The sequence below is a fragment of the Echiichthys vipera genome, assembly GCF_963691815.1.
Source record: "Echiichthys vipera genome assembly, chromosome: 5".
Classification (NCBI taxonomy): domain Eukaryota; kingdom Metazoa; phylum Chordata; class Actinopteri; order Perciformes; family Trachinidae; genus Echiichthys; species Echiichthys vipera.
The window spans coordinates 15,607,867-15,630,409 of NC_139830.1; the positions used below are offsets into that span (position 1 = coordinate 15,607,867).

At 40.7% G+C, this 22,543-nt stretch overlaps 1 protein-coding gene across 1 annotated transcript in view; it reads right to left on the bottom strand.

Moving 5' to 3' along the window:
- Nucleotides 1-22,543, bottom strand: part of elna (elastin a) — a 56,773-nt gene that overhangs the window by 15,303 nt on the left and 18,927 nt on the right. Inside the window, exons 6-33 of the mRNA XM_083914208.1 lie at nucleotides 13,244-13,309; nucleotides 13,011-13,082; nucleotides 12,113-12,142; nucleotides 11,077-11,118; nucleotides 10,703-10,777; nucleotides 9,927-9,974; nucleotides 9,751-9,813; nucleotides 9,278-9,304; nucleotides 9,103-9,177; nucleotides 8,156-8,197; nucleotides 7,978-8,061; nucleotides 7,836-7,886; nucleotides 7,630-7,704; nucleotides 7,193-7,243; nucleotides 6,983-7,054; nucleotides 5,255-5,305; nucleotides 5,049-5,123; nucleotides 4,612-4,662; nucleotides 4,384-4,473; nucleotides 3,254-3,304; nucleotides 3,048-3,122; nucleotides 2,611-2,661; nucleotides 2,356-2,472; nucleotides 1,205-1,255; nucleotides 999-1,073; nucleotides 466-516; nucleotides 251-334; nucleotides 105-140 (exon numbers count right to left, since the gene is read on the bottom strand). Coding sequence (XP_083770334.1) covers nucleotides 105-140; nucleotides 251-334; nucleotides 466-516; nucleotides 999-1,073; nucleotides 1,205-1,255; nucleotides 2,356-2,472; nucleotides 2,611-2,661; nucleotides 3,048-3,122; nucleotides 3,254-3,304; nucleotides 4,384-4,473; nucleotides 4,612-4,662; nucleotides 5,049-5,123; nucleotides 5,255-5,305; nucleotides 6,983-7,054; nucleotides 7,193-7,243; nucleotides 7,630-7,704; nucleotides 7,836-7,886; nucleotides 7,978-8,061; nucleotides 8,156-8,197; nucleotides 9,103-9,177; nucleotides 9,278-9,304; nucleotides 9,751-9,813; nucleotides 9,927-9,974; nucleotides 10,703-10,777; nucleotides 11,077-11,118; nucleotides 12,113-12,142; nucleotides 13,011-13,082; nucleotides 13,244-13,309 — 1,731 coding nt within the window. The remainder of the gene's footprint in view (nucleotides 1-104; nucleotides 141-250; nucleotides 335-465; nucleotides 517-998; nucleotides 1,074-1,204; nucleotides 1,256-2,355; nucleotides 2,473-2,610; nucleotides 2,662-3,047; nucleotides 3,123-3,253; nucleotides 3,305-4,383; nucleotides 4,474-4,611; nucleotides 4,663-5,048; nucleotides 5,124-5,254; nucleotides 5,306-6,982; nucleotides 7,055-7,192; nucleotides 7,244-7,629; nucleotides 7,705-7,835; nucleotides 7,887-7,977; nucleotides 8,062-8,155; nucleotides 8,198-9,102; nucleotides 9,178-9,277; nucleotides 9,305-9,750; nucleotides 9,814-9,926; nucleotides 9,975-10,702; nucleotides 10,778-11,076; nucleotides 11,119-12,112; nucleotides 12,143-13,010; nucleotides 13,083-13,243; nucleotides 13,310-22,543) is intronic.

Below are 22,543 nucleotides of genomic sequence, written 5' to 3' on the forward strand. Positions count from 1 at the left end.
GAGAGGTTCTTACTAAACTTAAGGTAATATCAAGTACTCAAGATATGCTTTTTAGCTACCTACAGGATAATAAAGGTCAATAGATAACAATACTAAGCTCTCACCGTATTTTGCAGCCTTGGACCCAGCTCCATATCCCGCTGTAAAAGATACGGCAGCATATCATAAAAGTTTTACAACAACAAAAAAATTATGCAATGAACTTTTCGGTCATGAGGCCGAGACATTTTTATTTTGACAGATATCATACCTCCTGGCACCTGCCCTGGATACAGTCCACCAGTGCCACCTCCAACACCACCGACACCACCGACACCACCAAAACCACCCACTCCTGAATCAGAGAGCACAGACTTTAGTAAGATTTAAACAAGTTCTGTACTGATGTTACACGACTTGTATCATGATTTTCTTGATAGAAAACATTCACTGGGTCATGAATATGGTTTAAATGTGGTAGGCTACCATATTTAGCAGCTTTAGCCTGAGCAGGGGAGATGCCCCCGGGCCCCACTCCTGCAGAGAGAAAACAACACATTTAACCATTAAAGAGGTTTGTGACTACAGAAAACAGATTGAAGACAAGGTGTTTGTAGAATTATGCTTTTCAGTGGGTTCAGTAACACCTGCATGTTTTGTATTATGTATTTCTGGTGGATCCAGAGTCTCTCATATATTCACTGTGTTTTTCATTAATTGTTTCACTTAATCATGATTAACCTGCATCACGGCAAAGTGTAGACGGCAGTGAAGCAGAATCATTAATTTTCCTCATGTTCCCATAAAACCTCTGATGTGAGTATGGCCGAAAACTGGTCAAACGTTTGGCCACTCTGTCTTTCCATTTTTACCATCTTTATCTCCTCTTAACCATCAAATACAGGTTCATTTTTTTAGTTTTCCACTATCCACTATTTCTGTTTTCTGGTGTGCACTGAACTTTTTAGTCATGACGCCGCTAACATGGCTCTTATTTTGTTTTTTGACAGATATCATACCTCCTGGCACCTGCCCTGGATACAGTCCACCAGTGCCACCTCCAACACCACCAACACCACCAACACCACCCAATCCTGGATCAGAGAGCACAGACTTTAGTAAGATTTAAACTTGCTGTGTATTGATGTTACACAACTTGTATCATGATTTTCTTGATAGAAAACATTGACTGGGTCATGAATATGGTTTAAATGTGGTAGGCTACCATATTTAGCAGCTTTAGCCTGAGCAGGTGAGATGCCCCCTGGACCCACTCCTGCAGAAAGAAAGAAACAATTCATTTAACTATAGAAGAGGATGGAGAGTCAAGAAAAAAGATTGAAGACAAGGAGTTTGTACAGCCCCAATTCAAATGAAGTTGGGACGTAAAACGTAAATAAAAACAGAATACAATGATTTGCAAATCCTTTAAACCTAAATTCAATTAAATACACTAAAAAGACAAGATATTTAATGTTCAAGCTGATAAACTTTATTGTTTTGTTGCATTTTGAATTTGATGCCTGCAACACGTTTCAAAAAAGCTGGGACAGGGGCATGTTTACCACTGTGTTACATCACCATTCCTTTTAACAACACTCATTAAGTGTTTGGGAACTGAGGACACTAATTGTTGAAGGTTTGTGGTTTGAATTCTTTCCAATTCTGTCTTGATGTACGACTTCAGCTGCTCAACAGTCCGGGGTCTATGTTGTCTGATTCTGCACTCATAATGCGCCACACATTTTCAGTGGGAGAAAGGTCTGGACTACAGGCAGGCTAGTCTATTACCTGCAATTTTTTATAATGAAGCCACGCTGTTGTGACGTGCAGAACGTGGGCTGGCATTGTCTTGCTGAAATAAGCAGGGACCTCTCTCAAAAAGACTTTGGTTGGATGGCAGCATATGTTGCTCCAAAACCTGTATGTACCTCTCAGCATTAATAATTTCCAAAAACAATGTGAAATGTGGACTTGTCAGACCACAGCACACTTTTAGATTTTGCGTCGGTCCATCTTAGATGAGCTCGGCCCGGAGAAGCCGGAGGTGTTTCTGGGTGTTATGGATATATGGCTTTCGCTTTGCATGGTATAAACTTGCACTTGTAGATGTAGGGATGAACTGTGTAAACTTTGTATTATATATTTCTGGTGAATCCAAAGTTTCTCACATATTCATTCGGTTATTCATTTATGTTTGCTTAACTGGATTAGTCTCCATCATGGCAAAGTGTATAGACGACAGTGAAGCGGGATCAATAATTTGCCTCCAGTCTCAGTGCTGCTGAACTTGTGCAGCTTGTTTTGCCACTATAACGTAGTCCTTACTTTTCTGTCATGAGGCCACTAACATTTTTATTTTGCTAGATATCGTACCTCCTGGCACCTGCCCTGGATACAGTCCACCAGTGCCACCGACACCACCGACACCACCGACACCACCGACACCACCAACACCACCGACACCACCGACACCACCGACAGCACCCAATCCTGGATCAGAGAGCACAAACTTTAGTAAGATTCATACGGGTATATGTTCTGTACTGATGTTACACGACTTGTATCATGTTTTTCTTGATAGAAAGGTATCGTCTAAGTAATAAATGTGGTTTAAATGTGGTAGGCTACCATATTTAGCAGCTTTAGCCTGAGCAGGGGAGATGCCCCCGGGCCCCACTCCTGCAGAGAGAGAACAACACATTTAACCATTAAAGAGGTTTGTGAATACAGAAGAAAGATTGAAGACAAGGAGTTTGTAGTTTCAGTAGAATTATGCTTTTCAGTGGGTTCAGTAACACCTGCATGTTTTGTATTATGTATTTCTGGTGGATCCAAAGTCTCTCATTTATTCACTGTGTTTTTCATTAATTTTTTCACTTAATCATGATTAACCTGCATCAAAGCAAAGTGTACACGGCAGTGAAGCAGAACCTCGTGAAAGAAAGACATGTTTTAAATTTTCCACTATCCACTAATTCTGTTTTCTGGTGTGCACTGAACCTTTCAGTCATGACGCCGCTAACATGGCTCTAGACTTTTATTTTGTTTTTTGACAGATATCCTACCTCCTGGCACCTGCCCTGGATACAGTCCACCAGTGCCACCACCAACACCTCCAACCCCACCAACACCACCCAATCCTGGATCAGAGAGCACAGACTTTAGTAAGATTTAAATTTGTTGTGTACTGATGTTACACAACTTGTATCATGATTTTCTTGATAGAAAACATTGACTGGGTCATGAATATGGTTTAAATGTGGTAGACTACCATATTTAGCAGCTTTAGCCTGAGCAGGGGAGATGCCCCCGGGCCCCACTCCTGCAGAGAGAAAACAACACATTTAACCATTAAAGAGGTTTGTGAATACAGAAGAAAGATTAAAGACAAGGAGTTTGTAAAACGTAAATAAAAACAGAATACAATGATTTGCAAATCCTTTAAACCTAAATTCAATTAAATACACAAAAAAGACAAGATATTTAATGTTCAAGCTGATAAACTTTATTGTTTTGTTGCAAATATTCACTCATTTTGAATTTGATGCCAGCAACACGTTTCGAAAAAGCTGGGACAGGGGCATGTTTACCACTGTGTTACATCACCTTTCCTTTTAACAGCACTCATTAAGTGTTTGGGAACTGAGGACACTAATTGTTGAAGTTTTGTAGGTGGAATTCTTTCCAATTCTGTCTTGATGTACGGCTTCAGCTGCTCAACAGTCCGGGGTCTATGTTGTCTGATTCTGCACTCATAATGCGCCACACATTTTCAGTGGGAGAAAGGTCTGGACTACAGGCAGGCTAGTCTATTACCTGCAATTTTTTATAATGAAGCCACGCTGTTGTGACGTGCAGAACGTGGGTTGGCATTGTCTTGCTGAAATAAGCAGGGACGTCTCTCAAAAAGACTTTGGTTGGATGGCAGCATCTGTTGCTCCAAAACCTGTATGTACCTCTCAGCATTAATAATTTCCAAAAACAATGTGAAATGTGGACTTGTCAGACCACAGCACACTTTTAGATTTTGCGTCGGTCCATCTTAGATGAGCTCGGCCCGGAGAAGCCGGAGGTGTTTCTGGGTGTTATGGATATATGCCTTTCGCTTTGCATGGTATTAACTTGCACTTGTAGATGTAGGGATGAACTGTGTAAACTTTGTATTATATATTTCTGGTGAATCCAAAGTTTCTCACATATTCATTGTGTTATTCATTTATGTTTGCTTAACTGGATTAGTCTGCATCATGGCAAAGTGTATAGACGACAGTGAAGCAGGATCAATAATTTGCCTCCAGTCTCAGTGCTGCTGAACTTGTGCAGCTTGTTTTGCCACTATAACGTAGTCCTTACTTTTCTGTCATGAGGCCACTACCATTTTTATTTTGCTAGATATCGTACCTCCTGGCACCTGCCCTGGATACAGTCCACCAGTGCCACCAACACCACCGACACCACCAACACCACCGACACCACTAACACCCCCCAATCCTGGATCAGAGAGCACAAACTTTAGTAAGATTCATACAGGTATATGTTCTGTACTGATGTTACACGACTTGTATCATGATTTTCTTGATAGAAAGGTATTATCTTAGTAATAAATGTGGTTTAAATGTGGTAGACTACCATATTTAGCAGCTTTAGCCTGAGCAGGGGAGATGCCCCCGGGCCCCACTCCTGCAGAGAGAAAACAACACATTTAACCATCAAAGAGGTTTGTGAATACAGAAAACAGATTGAAGACAAGGAGTTTGTAGTTTCAGCAGAATTATGCTTTTCAGTGGGTTCAGTAACACCTGCATGTTTTGTATTATGTATTTCTGGTGGATCCAGAGTCTCTCATTTATTCACTGTGTTTTTCATTAATTTTTTCACTTAATCATGATTAACCTGCATCACGGCAAAGTGTACACGGCAGTGAAGCAGAACCTTGTGAAAGAAAGACATGTTTTAAATTTTCCACTATCCACTAATTCTGTTTTCTGGTGTGCACTGAACTTTTTAGTCATGACGCTGCTAACATGGCCATAGACCTTTATTTGGTTTTTTGACAGATATCATACCTCCTGGCACCTGCCCTGGATACAGTCCACCAGTGCCACCACCAACACCTCCGACACCACCAACACCACCCAATCCTGGATCAGAGAGCACAGACTTTAGTAAGATTTAAATATGTTCTGTATTGATGTTACACAACTTGTATCGTGATTTTCTTGATAGAAAACATTGACTGGGTCATGAATATGGTTTAAATGTGGTAGGCTACCATATTTAGCAGCTTTAGCCTGAGCAGGTGAGATGCCCCCTGGACCCACTCCTGCAGAAAGAAAGAAACAATTCATTTAACTATAGAAGAGGATGGAGTGTCAAGAAAAAAGATTGAAGACAAGGAGTTTGTACAACCCCAATTCCAATGAAGTTGGGACGTAAAACGTAAATAAAAACAGAATACAATGATTTGCAAATCCTTTCAATCTAAATTCAATTAAATACTCTAAAAAGACAAGATATTTAATGTTCAAACTGATAAACTTTATTGTTTTGTTGCAAATATTCACTCATTTTGAATTTGATGCCTGCAACACGTTTCAAAAAAGCTGGGACAGGGGCATGTTTAACACTGTGTTCATCACCTTTCCTTTTAACAACACTTAATAAGCATTTGGGAACTGAGGACACTAATTGTTGAAGTTTTGTAGGTGGAATTCTTTCCAATTCTGTCTTGATGTACGGCTTCAGCTGCTCAACAGTCCGGGGTCTATGTTGTCTGATTCTGCACTCATAATGCGCCACACATTTTCAGTGGGAGAAAGGTCTGGTCTACAGGCAGGCTAGTCTATTACCTGTAATTTTTTATAATGAAGCCACGCTGTTGTAACGTGCAGAACGTGGGTTGGCATTGTCTTGCTGAAATAAGCAGGGACGTCTCTGAAAAGACGGTGGTTGGATGGCAGCATATGTTGCTCCAAAACCTGTATGTACCTCTCAGCATTAATAATTTCCAAAAACAATGTGAAATGTGGACTTGTCAGACCACAGCACACTTTTAGATTTTGCGTCGGTCCTTCTCAGATGAGCTCAGCCCGGAGAAGCCGGCGGTGTTTCTGGGTGTTGTTGATATATGGCTTTCACTTTGCATGGTATTAACTTGCACTTGTGGATGTAGGGATGAACTGTGTAAACTGACAACGGATTTCAGACGTGTTCCTGAGCCCACGTGGTAATATCCTTTACAGAGTGATGTTGCTGTTTAATGCAGTGTCACCTGTCGGATCGAAGGTCACAGGCATTCAATGTTGGTTTTCGGCCTTGTCGCTTACGTGTAGAGATTTCTCCAGATTATTTGAATCCTTTGATGATATTATGGACTGTAGTTGATGAAATCCCCGAATTCCTTGCAATTGTAGGTTGAGAAACGCTGTTCTTAAATTGTTGGACTATTTACTCACGCAGTTGTTCACAAAGTGATGAACGTCGCTCCATCCTTGCTTTTGAACGACTGAGACTTTCAGGGATGCTCCTTTTACACCCAATCATGACACTCACCTGTTTTTATTTAACCTGTTCACCTGTGGAAACGGGAGTTTTTTGAGCATTCCTTAACTTTCCAAATCTTTTGTTTTTTAGAACGTGTTGCAGGCATCAAATTCAAAATGAGTGAATATTTGTAACAAAACAATAAAGTTTATCAGTTTGAACATTAAATATCTTGTCTTTGTAGTGTATTCAATTGAATTTAGGTTGAAAAGGATTTGTTTTCTGTTTTAATTTACGTTTTACACAAGGTCCCAACAGAATTCAGTAACACCGGCATTTTTTGTATTATGTATTTCTGGTGAATCCAAAGTTTCTCACATATTCATTGTGTTATTCATTAGCAATCAGCAGCAGTCTCAGTGCTGCTAAACTTGTGCAGCTTGTTTTGCCACTATTACCTAGTCCTTACTTTTCTGTCATGAGGCCACTAACATTTTTATTTTGCTAGATATCATACCTCCTGGCACCTGCCCTGGATACAGTCCACCAGTGCCACCAACACCACCAACACCACCGACACCACCCAATCCTGGATCAGAGAGCACAAACTTTAGTAAGATTCATACAGGTATATGTTCTGTACTGATGTTAAACGACTTGTATCATGTTTTTCTTGATAGAAAGGTATTGTCTAAGTAATAAATATGGTTTAAATGTGGTAGGCTACCATATTTAGCAGCTTTAGCCTGAGCAGGGGAGATGCCCCCGGGCCCCACTCCTGAAGAGAGAAAACAACACATTTCACCATCAAAGAGGTTTGTGAATACAGAAAACAGATTGAAGACAAGGAGTTTGTAGTTTCAGTAGAATTATGCTTTTCAGTGGGTTCAGTGTCACCTGCATTTTTTGTATTATGTATTTCTGGTGGATCCAGAGTCTCTCATTTATTCACTGTGTTTTTCATTAATTTTTTCACTTAATCATGATTAACCTGCATCACGGTAAAGTGTACACGGCAGTGAAGCAGAACCTCGTGAAAGAAAGACATGTTTTAAATTTTCCACTATCCACTAATTCTGTTTTCTGGTGTGCACTGAACCTTTCAGTCATGACGCCGCAAACATGGCTCTAGACTTTTATTTTGTTTTTTGACAGATATCATACCTCCTGGCACCTGCCCTGGATACAGTCCACCAGTGCCACCACCAACACCTCCAACACCACCAACACCACCCAATCCTGGATCAGAGAGCACAGACTTTAGTAAGTTTTAAATATGTTCTGTACTGATGTGACACAACTTGTATCATGTTTTTCTTGATAGAAAACATTGACTGGGTCATGAATATGGTATAAATGTGGTAGGCTACCATATTTAGCAGCTTTAGCCTGAGCAGGTGAGATGCCCCCGAGCCCCACGCCTGCAGAGAGAAAGAAACAATACATAAGATATTCTTTGGTCGTTTCTACCATTCTACTATAAATGAACAGTACATTCATAAAAGCACACACCAGTTCCAACCGGATATCCAGGAATTGACCCAGGGCCACCTTGTCCTCCTGGAAGTCCAGCACCACCATTTCCAAAGCCATAACCTGAATTATTGTAATGTGAAACACCATTAACCGATGAAATGATGCCACAGTTATACCAAACATTTGCAAAACTGTAAATAAAATGTATTTTTACCAAAAGGTAGTTTGCCACCCCCAGGTTTTGCTCCATAGCCACCTGAAGAAAAAAAAAACTCATATTTTTGAATACAGTATAACTGCTTTGAATGCCATTAATTTGACTTGACTGCTCAAAGACAGTCCTCGTGTCTTCTGGCCACAAAAAAAAAAATCTAAATTCCCTTATAAATCTTAATTCTACGAGGTAATACACGACACCTTTCCTTGTGAAGAGCCCTTAAACCTCGGGTAGGCAGTTGATTTTTGGCTTTATTGGGCAAAAAATCCACAACAATATTTCAGCATATTGTACTTCAAGTGTTCTGAGAAAAAAAAAAGACTTCTGCACCCCCTCTTGGCTGTTTTCAGGCATCAGAAAATTTAGCCTGTGATGGGAGACTTTGGCCAATCACAGGTCACTTCAAAGAGAGAGCGAGAGCGTTCCTATTGGCTCAGGACAAAGGGAAGAGGGAGAGCTGCAGGAAGAGGTCTCACTCTGCTTTAATTCTGGCAGGGTTTTATTGCTCTTTACCTACTGCAGCTTTAAATCTAGATAAAGATCAATTAAATTAAGGTTTGTAAACCTGTCATCCTTCCATTGATGGAATTTTGCAGCACCTTGATGGACATTGGTGAGTTGGCAAGCTTACTTTACTGTAGAAAAGTTTAGAAGCAGCGTTGTATCATCAAAGGAATCTCTACAAAGCAGCCGATGAGGCCAATGTTCTGGACAAAATCAAGAGAACCTTTCTAGGGCCCCCAAGACAACCAGTGATAAACCCACAATAGAAAAGCTTAATTCAATTCAATTTATAGTGCCAAATCATAACAAAAGTTGTCTCAAGAGTAGGTCTAGACCACACTATGACTTATTTAAGATTTAGAGACTCAACAATTCCTCCACGAGCAGAATTATAGAAGTGGTCATCATAGCATCAATTACTGTATAGATTGAGATCACACCTTGCACTTTGGGTGATGTGAGGGGATATCCGTGGAACACTCCTGGCTGCATCGGTCCACCATACCCACGGCCTCCTGTGACAGAAGAAATCAATTTAAATCCTGATCAGCTACTACCAATATGCTGTCAAAAATAACACAAAAGTAACGCAACAATAATCATAAATGCAGTTACCTTGCCCTCCTTGTCCTCCGCCTCCAACTGCATATAAAAAAAATCACATAATCCGGTCAGACACGCAGATATGAGACAGAATTTCAGCAGTGAAACAAACAATAAACTGAACACTGGCCTTGAAACTTAATAGACCCATACCACTGTGGTCTGACAACATTACTGCGTACAGACCAATAAACATGTTTGGATATACGTTTAACTTAATTTATTTTTATTTATTTAATGTTTTTGAGTTTTGCATGTGTTCTGTTGAAGATCACTTTGTATTGTCTATTGAAGTATCGTGTATATTGTGTATAATAGTTTTCTATTGTTTTATCTTTGTAGAACTGCAGTGTTTCCATATGATTTTACTTTGGCAATAAAAAGTAGTGATCAAAATAGAAAATACCACCGACATTCAATGGCGATGAAATAAATTCCAAATCAGTCGACACTCATGAGTAAAAAAAAGAAAAACTAAATCTTACTTGACTTGGAATTCAGGTCGGTGCCTGTCGCCACCCCGGGCAGAACTCCACGACCACCAAACCCTGAAGAGGCCATAAGCAACCATAAAGAAACCACATTAAAGCCATGTACAGTACTTGACGTTCACATGGTCAAAAACTCGACAAATAGTGCCCGAGATTATTCAGTGACAAACCTTGTCCTGGCACCAGTCCACCTTGGTAAAGTCCAGGCACACCCACACCTGCCACAGCCAATGAGATCATAGTACTGCACTTATGCACCCTCATTCAGAATTGTCAGAGGGAACAAACATGCATGAGCATATTTTAGGCATACATAAGCAACACACTACCACACAAAGAGCCAGACAGGACGCAGCACAGTCAGGCAGGTGCTGCTGACATCTTACTAAACAAGCTCCTTGTTAGCTTAGTTTATTGCCTGTAATCTTTCTGGGATTAATGCAACTACTTACTGTATCTACAGAGGTGATGCTGTGGCTCACTTGTATGAAATATGAGCTGTTTATATATTTATCAGAGAAATTCTCTATTGAAAAGAGATCATAATATTGGATGTTGGATTTTTTTAAAACTAGACTTCTTTTTCAAAGCTTTTCACTAACACAGAAGAGATGATGTTCTGAAGGAAAACATTAAACCACATATAACAAGAAGATAGTCATTGCATTTAACGTCTTAATGTGTATACACACACACACACACACACCTTCAAGGATGTACGTATGTTTCTTTTGTACTATTTGTCCTTGCTCTGTAAAGCACATTGGATCAACTGCTGTATTTAAAATGCATGGTAACATTATTTTTGCCAATATTTTGCATGTTTAAAACAAAAGATTCACAAGCCACATGCAATGGAAAAATACATTTGATGTGGCTCAGTTGTAGAGTGAGCTGCATCCTGTCTGCCTTCAGCCTTTTGAGTTTATTATTGAGTCTACAAAACCTGGCACTTTGGCAGCTTTTTTTCCAGCACCAGCAGCACCTCCTCCTGGAAGTCCTGTCTGAGGAATAACAGGTACTGAAAAAAAAGATAAAATGTTACTTGGCTGATCAAACAAATACATAATGTGAGAGACATACTCACATCTTTCTTTCAGTGTAACTGTGATTCCTGCATCCCAAGGACTCTCCACACTGTTAACCACTATCTTTTTTCAAATTGTTGTATTAATTATATTAGGAAAAGCACAAAGGGGCATCAAAGTAAAAAAAACAAACTCTAAAGGGAATGGGAACAGTGCTGCAAGTCCTCTGGAGGCAGAAATCTCAATATGACAAACATCAACTGTGCAAAATCAAAGATGTTGTGTGTCTTGCCTCCAGCTGGCACTGCAGCTCCAGGTCCTGTGCCTCCTCCTCCTGTACCAAGCAGATTTGAGGTTAGAGTCACTAACACATTTGCGAACATCCGAATAATGAAAACCTTTCAACACAAATATTCTATAGTTACATCCCACGACCACAAGGGGGTCATGTGTTACTGAAGGAGTAATGAGCTCATGATTGTGTGCCACACTTGACCTCTTCAACAGGGAGCCAGATCCTTAGACTTGAGCGTTGGTATTGAGAGCAGCTAATCTGGCTCAGCAAGTCTGTCATTACCCCATGATCAAAAGCAACATGTCTGAGTTTTAATCTAATCAGAAGATGCAGCCAGCATGCATGGCATTTGCCTTGCCTCATCAAATGCCTCATTTATTTGGCTATCCCTATCCCCCCGTGCAGGAAATGAGCTGTCAGTTTCACTTGTAAGGGAGCTTGGCAGTAGGATAAAACACTGGTTTGTTTGTTTAAACTTTATTTTTGACATTTATAATCTCAAATACCCCATACTTTGCCGGACAGACATTGCGCACTGCCTGTAAGTATGTGGCCTGGGAGATTCGGTGAGGAAAAGTTTGGCGAGGAAATGTTTTGTTTCATCCGTGCTCTTTGATGGGAATTAATTGTTATTTTCAGTGTCATGAAAAAAGTACAGACTGATTCTAGGGATTGCAGTTTTGTCATCGCCAACCGATACTTAAGAGTAGGCTGTTTGCCATAGTACGGTCCTGGCCATGATTGGGCCCTCCAGAGTCCAGGATTAATCAGCCGGCCTAATTTCTAGCAAATCATGTGCACATACACGGCACAGACTTTAAAGTTATGCTAGACTCTACTGAAGTTCAAACAGAGCAAGGTTTGCAGGTACCATAAAAATGTACTTGTTTGCCAAACAGTGTTTTTTATGTTGAGTTACCATTAATGCGAAACATTCATTTTGGCTTCCCCATAACTTGCAAGCATGCAGACGTTTCAGAGTTCATACAGAACAGTTCAAGTTCAGTAGTCTGTCGGCCAAGAATCAGCTTACCTCCATGTGGTAGCAGAGGGCCTCCTGCACCTGTGATCAGAAGAACCAGAACTTCAGTATAACAGAACCAGGGAACAACCTTTATGTTGTTGTCTGAGCAACAGATGTTAATGTGTGACAATGTGAGAACCAGCTGATAACCTTATAAACCACCAATGCAAGAGTGAAACAATGGTGAAAGTAGTAGTATTACAGTTACTGTGGGTGACACCTACAGTATACTAAGTTAACTCATGCCCGGATTTGAACCTTCAAGTGTTGGAGTTTGCAATAAACCACGCAAAAGGTTGTTTAAAACAAGAGATAACCTTTCTGGTTCTGAAAATAAATTCTAAAAAGCAAGTTGTAGTACAGTGTCAGCTGTACATACTTGAACGCTGATAACACATTTTTGAAAAAAAGCTTGTTGCATGTTAAAAGTCAAGAAAAAGTATTCACTTGTCCAGTCTACCAGAGCCACAAGTACACCAGGAGACTGCCACATTGTGTGTGATGCTAAATGCAGAACCTCAGTATAAGTCAGCCTGGTTCTCATCTTGGAGCTCACTGTACTTCTGTTACTGTAACCATCTTTTATGTTTTAGATGACCTTTTATTTGTTTTAAATTGTTATGCTATTTCTCCCAATGCTTTTAATGTTTCATGTGAAGCACTTTGAATTGCCTTGTTGTTGAATTGTGCTACACAAATAAACTTGCCTTGCCTAACGAGGCCCGTAACACTTGCCTATCTGACTAATATATCTTTGGGAGGAAAATGATGCCATTATGGGTTTAAATATAGAATATGAACCAATAAGTATAAACCAATCATTGAATTCATGGTACCAATGAATTGGTCCCTTTACTTCCTTTACAGGAAACATTTCTGTCCACACATTTTCTGCCATCTGCTGTACCTCTTTTGGCAGCCTTCTGTCCAGCTCCTGGGAAAAAGCCCCCGGTGCCTGCACCATATCCACCATAACCACCTAAATGAAACAAAGAGCAAAGGTGAGCGAGGTTTAAAATGTACGTCATCATTACACAGAGGATATAACCTCTAACCTATTCTAACTACTGTAAACTAAATGTTAAACTTGGGCTCACACACCACCAATTCGAGGTTCACTTTCAGACTACAAGTGCTCACCTCCTCCGTAGCCTCCAGCTCCCAGGCCTCCACCTCCAAGACCACCGGCTCCTAGATTGCCATAACCTGGATGGGGAAGAAAATGATAGACAGGCAGTAGAGTAAGAGAAAGAAATAGAGTAAGAATTACTGTACTTCAAACTGTAGAGGAGGGCAAGTGGAGTCAAGGAAAAGAAGCACACTTCCTTTACTGTGGCTATGATGAGTCGATGAGGTGATTTATTCAAGTCATTATCCTTGAGTAAATAAAACCCATCACTCATCTTTCATCAAAACATGTTCAAGATCCTTCAAGTACTACATACTGTAAATTATAAACGTATTTTAATAAAAAGCACATAACATATGACACAGTGTCATGTGTGCTTCATTAAGTTTGATTGAAAACATTTACGTTTCTGGAGCCAAGGACTGCACCTTGGGCTCTGGGGAAAGAGTTGACTCCCACTGAGTAAGAAACATGATAGACAAAACATAAAAAATGGCGGACCATCTGGTTATGCTGTATTCTAAACACTGGAGGGAGCAATATGTTCTTTCCGAGACCAAAAGCCCCAAACTAATTTATGAGCGGCAAAAGCTTTTGGCCCGACTCGACGCATGAATAAAGTTATATCCCAGCTTGGATTTCTGCTTTCTGATGAGAACGAAAAAAATGTGAAAAGAAGATAGACAAATGGAAAAAGTGTGGAATGAAGGAACGGACAATAAAAGCCCATCACCTGCTCATGGATTGAAAGAGACGAAGATCCTTAAAAGTAGGAACCCACTGTGCCAATGTATCTCAGCCATACATTTTGAACAATACATAGCAACAAGTGCTATAATAGCCCATGCAGTATCATAAGTTATTACTGCATGTGTTAAATAAAGTGCATGTTGATACATCAATATAATAATGCATGCTTTATCATAATGTTTCATTGTTGGTGCTAAGTATATAAGTGTAATGCATTTTCACACATTTAAAATAATTTGTTTGTGCACTTATTATGGTGCAGAGAATCACAAGTATAGCATCGTAGAAAACTATGAGTCTTTACTACATCTGATTGTTGAGGTAAGTATATGTAGTCATAATGTATTATAAGACCCATAATAACTTAATCATCATTATAGGTCACACCTATAATGTTTGACTGGCGATAACGTGCATCAGAAAGCATCATGTGTGTTTATTAGTTTACTAGCGAAGCATTATAAATGTATTATAATTATTATTGACTATAAATGTGGTCTTCATAGGAAGTGCTACCAAATGTTTAAATCAAAATAAAAAAGGAAACTCAAAGGTAACATTGTTTACCTTTCATTAGATTCCAAACCAATAAAAATACTATAAACAAATGTACATGCAATATTTTTCAGTGTATATACAGTGAAGTTGGGATATTATTCAAATCTAGATCCATTAGGTTGAACTTAATTTTCATAAAACTGTCAAAGTGATATATTCCTTTTTTCAGGGGCTCAACGTACTGCACTCCATGTTTTAGAAGCTGCCAGGCACATAGTTCCCAGAATTGTATTAAAAAAAGCTGTGAGCTGAACACGTTCCCTAATCAGAGATAAACACGTTGGAGTAATGAATGTTTTTGAAAGAAGAAATTTGAATGCTGCCAGAAATCTAGTTCACCAAGGAACTTGTTTTCATCAATACTCCTTAGCCAAAAAATCTGGACTGAGAGCAACTAAGCATGGGAAACAAGCTGAACCAGGGGGTGGGGGGACTGATCAGACTGGAGGGTGAGAGCTTGGAGTCCAGGAATCTGCAGGGTGCAGGTAATGATACCGATGAGGAGGAGGAATGTGCTGGGAGAGACAGAGAGAAAGTTGGAAGTGTGAAGTTTCATGACCTAGTCAAAACAAATGTGGGCACTGGTGTTGCCAAGGACTTGGCAAACAGACTGAGGATGCAACGCGAGCCCAGACGTTAAGTTAAGAGTCCTCGCTTTAATCCATCTCCTTCAAAGCTTTCAGTTTGATTCTTCTCGATTGCTCAGCCATCCCCAGACACACCTCGAAGTAACAACAACAGTAATCAATTCTTGTATAAATCAGACTGATCTATTCCAGTGTCTCTTTGGTTGAAACAAGGAATCTGTCTCTTTGTCTCATTTTTATCAGTGCACTCCACAAACCAAATGCTACAATGCAAAAAAAACAAGTGTCTGGCTTGAAATGTTGCTTTAAAAGAGTTCTGACTGGTCTAGCCTCCAGATTACAGAATGTCTCATTGGCCAGTCTAAAGTGTTGTTTGTCATTGTGAGTGTTGGAAAAACACAGCACAGTCTGTGCAACAGAGATTATGCGTGTCAAGAGGAGAAACATGAAGACAGCGCCAAGACAGGCTGAGGAGACTCAGCTTTCTCATCCATCATCTGGCCCACCTGTGCTCACATGTGCATGACCCAACCTGGCTCTGGCAGTTGTGCTCAGGGTCGACCAGCACCTGCCACGTTGAGCTCAACTCTCGATTTGAGATCAGGAGACGAGATGCAGACACGCAGAAGTCAGCCTGAGAGGGGGAGTGTCTGTGTATGTGACCATGAGTGCAGGCCTTGGGACAGACGCAAGGTTTAGACAAGGATTACAGGAAAGACAAACTTTACAGTATGTAATTCTGACATCACTAGACGCTAGGAAAATAAAACACTGTCATCATGTAACAAATACTACCCTAGAGGTTGTGTATTTTCAGGGTCAAAGTGTTGGTTTGGCATCCATCCATTGATTGTATATCTGGGAGGAGGGTAGACTTTTTGATACAAAAGCTCTCTGTTTAGCGATATTTACACCATCCCTTCAACTCAAACAAGCATGCTTTTCTTGGACTACTATTATTACAGCACGTCAGCTCACACAAATAGGCCTGTCTTAGCTCACACATTATTGGAAGTCTACACCAATGTTGTTTGTTGTCAGGAACCACACACATGGAAAGTGACCCTGATATGATATCATCGCTGTTCTTTTAGTGCTGCTTCCAGTATTTCGTTGATTGCTGCCAAGCTGAAGGATATCTGAACACTAATGTAGTGGCTTATTTTCTCAGTGACCCTCAAGGTAAAAAAGCGTAGGAAGCCAGGGAGACCACTTGAAACCCCAACTGGCTTGGACCTTGGACAAATGAACCCTCCAAAAGGTCAATATACTCTGAATACAAGATGGAGGGGACAGAAACCCAATACTACACAGGAGGGAGGACTGGGGGCCAAGGAAATGGGAAGGTAAGTGATTCAGTACTTCAATACATCATAGTTTCCTCAATTTGGATTTTTAAAAAGTGTGACAGACACATAGTTTACCAGCCAGTTTCCATTGAGAAAAGACCACTGTTTTGTACAGCTGCGCAGTGACAAGTGCACCTGCAGGTTGTTGCGGTGGAATTTAGGATAGTGTTGTATTGTATAATTGAGCATGGCCCAAAAGGAGTGATTTATTTGTGGCGGCTGTTTGAAGAATGATCTCAGCGAGGGAACACAAGTAAACACAAGTCTAGACAAAGTCTGACAAAAAAGGGAGTCTTGTTTTCAAAGGAATGAAAATGTGACGAGGGACAGGCTGCCATACTCACGCTGTACCCTGTCATGTGCATTGGTATTTAAACTGCAGACTGACGCGGGAATAAAACTGGCCAGACAGCATGACCAGTTCTTTCAGTCACCAGTCATGTTCTCAAACTCGGGTCCAGTACAAGTGATGGATGTGAGCCAGTGTGAACAGAAATATCTGGTTTCAATCTCAAAACTGAAATGTCATGGGGTTAGGTAAGGTAATCCTCTGTTTCAGCACCAGAGGAATACAAGAGACATTAATCAAAACATTGTCTTCGGGTCTCAGTCTCTTTCCCTTGTTCTCCCCTTTTCTCCATCCCTTTCTCTTTTCTCCTGCTCGTTCCTATCCAAGAGTCTAAAGGGCTGCGCTGACCAGACGTGAGGTGTTAATAGCGACAACCGGAGGAAGCCAAACGTGAGAAGTGAAAGATGAGTTTACTCGCTTCTCTCCATCTCCTCCCACTCTCTCCTTCTCTCTACTTTGTGAACCAGCTGGACCTAGTGAAGGGTTTAATTTAGGAGAGAAAAGAATTCCATGGCAGAGATCCACTGTAACTGACAGCAGAGCCACGGAAAGCAGACTTCGGAGCTCTGGAATGTCCAGGAAATTTTTGGGACTTGTTTCTCACCGTGATAGTTGTTTTAACTAGTATTTAATTAGAAAGATTGTTTAAGAACAGTGATTGTTTACTGAAAAGCCACGAGGACAAAATCACAACTCAATTGTCTCATTAATACTTTGTCTGAGTTGGAAACCCATGTCAGTGTGAAAAAAGAGGGTCTGAGGGTCACAGAAGAGTGATAAATTATTAGTCTTCAGCTCGGTTTGCGCTGAAAAAGGCCGTGGAGTCCAATTTTGTGAGTTACACTTTAATCAGCACGAGTGACAAGTGAATTTTAAATCCTTGATTACAAACTAGTTTGCCGTCTCTTTCCATGGATGCTTCTTTCGGACAGTCATCTAGCCTCCCCAGCTTCCCGGCTTCCCCCAAATAATCTACATTTATTAAATATAACATTATATAAGGAATAGTGAAACATTTGACAAGTCGAGCAACAGAGAGCAGATAAGCTTAAGCTAAAGTATTTAACAGAAGCGAATAGCGCAACTATAAGTTTTAATGTGAAGCGGATAATTAGATGCTGTAATGATGACAAAATGACACAGTTGTACAGTAATATTATGAACTTTATGATAACCTGGCTCTTTGGAGTATTTTACTGTGACTTACAGGAAGATGCTGGTCTTCGGCTATGGTCCCATAAACATTATAACTTTGAAAGCAAAGCCCATCGTTATGTCCGTCACTGTCTTGAAACCGGTTTTATCAGTATCAAATTATCACACTGTTCCAGTTCCAAGTTGGTGGATAGATTGCATTCTCAAGAGGTGACGCAGGACAAGCTGGATGAAAGCAGAACGATGTGAGGTGCTGTAGTGATTCCAGATCGCGTGAGACAAGTGGACACACTCAAGCTCCCCCTTGCTTCCTCTCCCCCGCCCTCCCCTGTGACCTCCACTGCCCCCTGTCACTTCCAGGTTCTCTGTGCTGTCAGTCACAGGCACCGATCTGCGAGACGCTGGACTGGTCGCATGTTGGACTAATTTAGCATTCACACAGTCACACCGCTACACACAAACTCTCCGACTTTGGCAGCAAGCCTTGTATTGTTTTTACTTTCCTTTTCCATGGAGTCACTGACATTATCAATGAGCGGTCCCAAAGCCTCAGCCTCCCTCTTTGCCAGATAACCCCAAGTGCACAACTGTCAGAGCTCCAGACGAACAGGGAAAGGGTCTAAGGTTGTCTCATTTTGTAACATCTTTGCTTTTGGGGCAGCGTCCAGCTCAAAATCAGTGTAGTCATTGTTTTTATGGGTGGTCTGTTTTTTTTAATAGGGGACAATTGCATCATACCAAAGAAGAGAATGTGCTCTGCTTCGTTATGTTGTAAGCACTCAGTATGATGAAGCAACTTTGGAGGGTCTCATCAACCCCACGCACTTTGGCATCAGAACACACACATAATCTCTGAGGCGTCTTACAAATGGCACCAAATTAACATTAACTGTAAAAGTCACCATTACACACTATGTGGATTACATGCATTGCCACCGTGCCAAACTAGGCTGCTTTGCCCAGTGACGTCTGTGGCTGCCTGACATCACCAGCCCGAGTCCTTGTGAATCTCTCCCCTTCACAGACACATGCTTAATTTCAAACACATCTCTGCAAAAACCATTACTCCTGTCCCTATACCCACTGAGTTTGTGATGTCATTTTTATATTACAAGTCTACAGTGCAGACCAAGCTATACTATAAGCTTTCAGGTAATCATTACATTTCTCCCATTTTCCCAGTTTCTGAGAGTTGAGAGCTTCTGCTGTTCTACTTTTTACCCACTTCTAAAGGAATGTCACAGTTGCAATGCCAGCGCTTAGCCCCTGACTATGTCTGAAGAGTATCCCTAACCCAGGGCTCATACCATTGCCCATTTTAGCTTGACACAAAAAATGCAGTATGTACTGTAAATCCATGCAGACAAGGCAGAAACACGCTGCAAGAATTAGAGTATACAGTAGTACGCAGAGTACATGACCACTTATAGAATCCAATTTGGTAAACACACTAATTTCTAGCAAAGTTTCTTGTCTAGAGAAGTTCAATAGCGTAATTGCAAAGGGCGAGAAAACCAGTCAACGAACGCAGCCATGGCCATGGTATGTTGAGTTGGCCAAGTGTGTTTCCTCTTTCCAGATGGTCCACATATGCATCTAACTGCTACTCTACTGCATTATTTTTTGACAACTCAGGGTTTCAGCAGATCGGCTCAGCTGAAACCATACACATTGAAACACTGATGTTGGATTCATCTGCCTCAAAAGCGTTTTTTAAGTTCCTTTGTCATTATAAAGGATATGATCAGTGTGCAGCCATCTGAGGCATTTCACTATGATAAACATATGGGATGCTCTACAAAGGAACACAATCTAAAGATAAATTGTTATGACAGTGGAAACGCTGTTTATCAAATTGTTCATTACATTTATGTAGGCATGGCAACAAACAGTAAGCCAACACATCAGGATTCCTACTATACAAGGCTAAAGCTGAAATAATTAAAAAAATACACATCTTCACAAGTCATTTAGTCCAACGTTGCATCTAGATAAGTATTAATAAATCCAGACATTTCACTTGAGTTGAGATAATGTTAGTATCAGTGTTTCCATTCATTTGTCAATACATTTTAAGAAACCTTTTGAAATGTTGCAACAAAAAAAAAAGAAGTGAATTAGGCAGATTTCAATCAACTGGTTTGGAGCGAATAAACTAGACAACAGCATAGTTTTGTCAGAAGTTGGTACTAAATGGTATGTAGAGTAGTAGAAGACACAGAGGTCACTAACCACAAACAAAACAAGTCGCCTTCGACATCTAACCCATCTATGATCTATGAGACAGAAATAAAGATAGGGCTTTAGGAATTTGGTTCAATTGGGCAAGTTATATTTGTTCTTTCATATCAGCAAATATTGGTAATGCTCTCCAGAGACACCGACGATGGAAAGTGGAAACACCTGATCAGCCATGTGAGGTGAATGTTCACTGCGTCAGTGTTCATATCCCAGCGCATCAACTCTTTTACAACAAAGGCAAAAACCACCTCAAATGTAAAAACCTTTTTGTGCATTTGGGGAGGTCTTATTGAATTTTGCCGTTTCCATACAGCTCTTCCACTGAGATACTTCAAAATGCACATCAAAATATGTGAATGGAAACATGACTAGTGACTCATTTTAACTAGAACTACTCAAAATACTAGACTTTTAAAAATGACAAAACTGCACTGGGAACACAAGATTTACATTTTGATCAGCTGCAGCTATACTGTACTTGCCCAGTATGTAACACATATAATAGACTTGCATGGCGAAACATCGACAGTGCATTAAACTCCCAGCTCCCTCGACTAACTCAGAAAGCATCATTGTAATTACTTACTCGGACACAAATTCACGAAGTAGGCCCTCGGATTTAGCAGATTTCAGTCTACTTCTACCAGTTACTACAACAACCGAAGGTCGTTCAACCTGTGATCTGTCTTCACGGACTCTTTCTCAATCGCTGTTGGACCACAATAGTGGTACACGCTCCAGACCTGCTGGCAAACGGAGCGAGGGAGAGGTCGTGCGAGCATGCCAGGGGATGGCTCATCAACTAACACAGTGAACATGGAAAGAAATGAAAATGATGGTTAACATACTCACTAGAGAACTACCATGCAAATATGACACAGAACAGGCTGGTGAAAGGCTGGGGAGCTGTTGTTGAGTCATTGTGAAAGTATCGGCTCAGTGTGGGGGAATGCCCGACTGATTAGACAGCAATAAAACCTAATAAAGCCATTATCCTTATAATGCTTTACTCCAATACAATTGTACTTCTTACGATGGTTTAGTGAGATTATTGAAGACGCTGACACATCATCCAAGAAAAATGTGTCTGGGAAGCTACAGGCATTTCCAATGTGAACAAACAAGCTGTGATGGCTGTGTGCATCTTGGGTGGGCTGAGTCAAGTGTAGGGCCGGTGTAGCTCTGATATATATATATTAAAAAAGTCTCCTCTGCTGACGGTCCAGGTTCCAAGATGAAAGCTTAGACTGACACTATGTATGTGTAGAACAGACTGAGAAGAGGTAGAGGAAAGATAAGTGGATAAAAGAGGGAAATGTGTGCATGTGTGCCCCCAAAACAGTGTCAGGAGGATACATATTCAGTATTCATGTGCTCACACTTGTAATGACACACACACACACACACACACACACACACACACACACACACACACACACACACACACACACACACACAAACACACACATATATATGAAGACCGTTAACATATTATCATACACTCACAGTCATATACGTGCATTCACATGCAGATGCTTCCAGTCTCAGCTCAGAGGACAGGTCTGAGCTCCAGTAATGAAAAGCATGTGTGCTCCAGGAGACTAAACCTCCTCCAGGCTCATCTTCTTTTGGCTAAACACTTTCATCCGCACCTCAATCTATCAGTCTCCTTTGGTTCAGCAAGCGTGTGTGTGTGTCTGTGTGTGTGTGTGTGTGTGTGTGTGCGTATGACATATACAGAGACCCGCAAGAGTTATTGTTCCTTTCTGTCCTCCTTGCTTCAGCCTGTCTCTTCTCTGTCCTCCCATTAGCCATACTCTAGCTTTCCGTTTCTCTGCCTTTTCTCGCTCTTCCTGTTGTAAAGCAGACGAGTCAGTGCTTCTTCAATCAATGTCCCTGACATGAACCAGGGGGTTTGAAGGGTAAAAAGGAAAAAAGACACAGGTGAATTAATGGTGATCTAAGTTTGTACTTTAAAAAAGTTGGTGGGTGGTAAAATCAGCAATACTGCCGTCACAGAAGTCAAAGAATCCAAGATTTCAGACCTCAGAGAGATGTTGAAGCCTTGACCAGTGTAATCCATAGTCTTAAATCATATATGTATTGCAGTTTTTCTAAGCATGCACTTGCACATACTATTCCATTACTTCATACACTCATACCTCACATACACTTAGCATCTAGTTTATTTGGTGTACTTCTCTAAAACTAATACATTCTAATACAACAGTCCTGTGTTTGTGGTGGTGCTGAGTTGTATTGCATTAGGTTGTGCGTAAGATTCATATCAGGCTTACATTGTCAATATCCGTTTCGGACCAA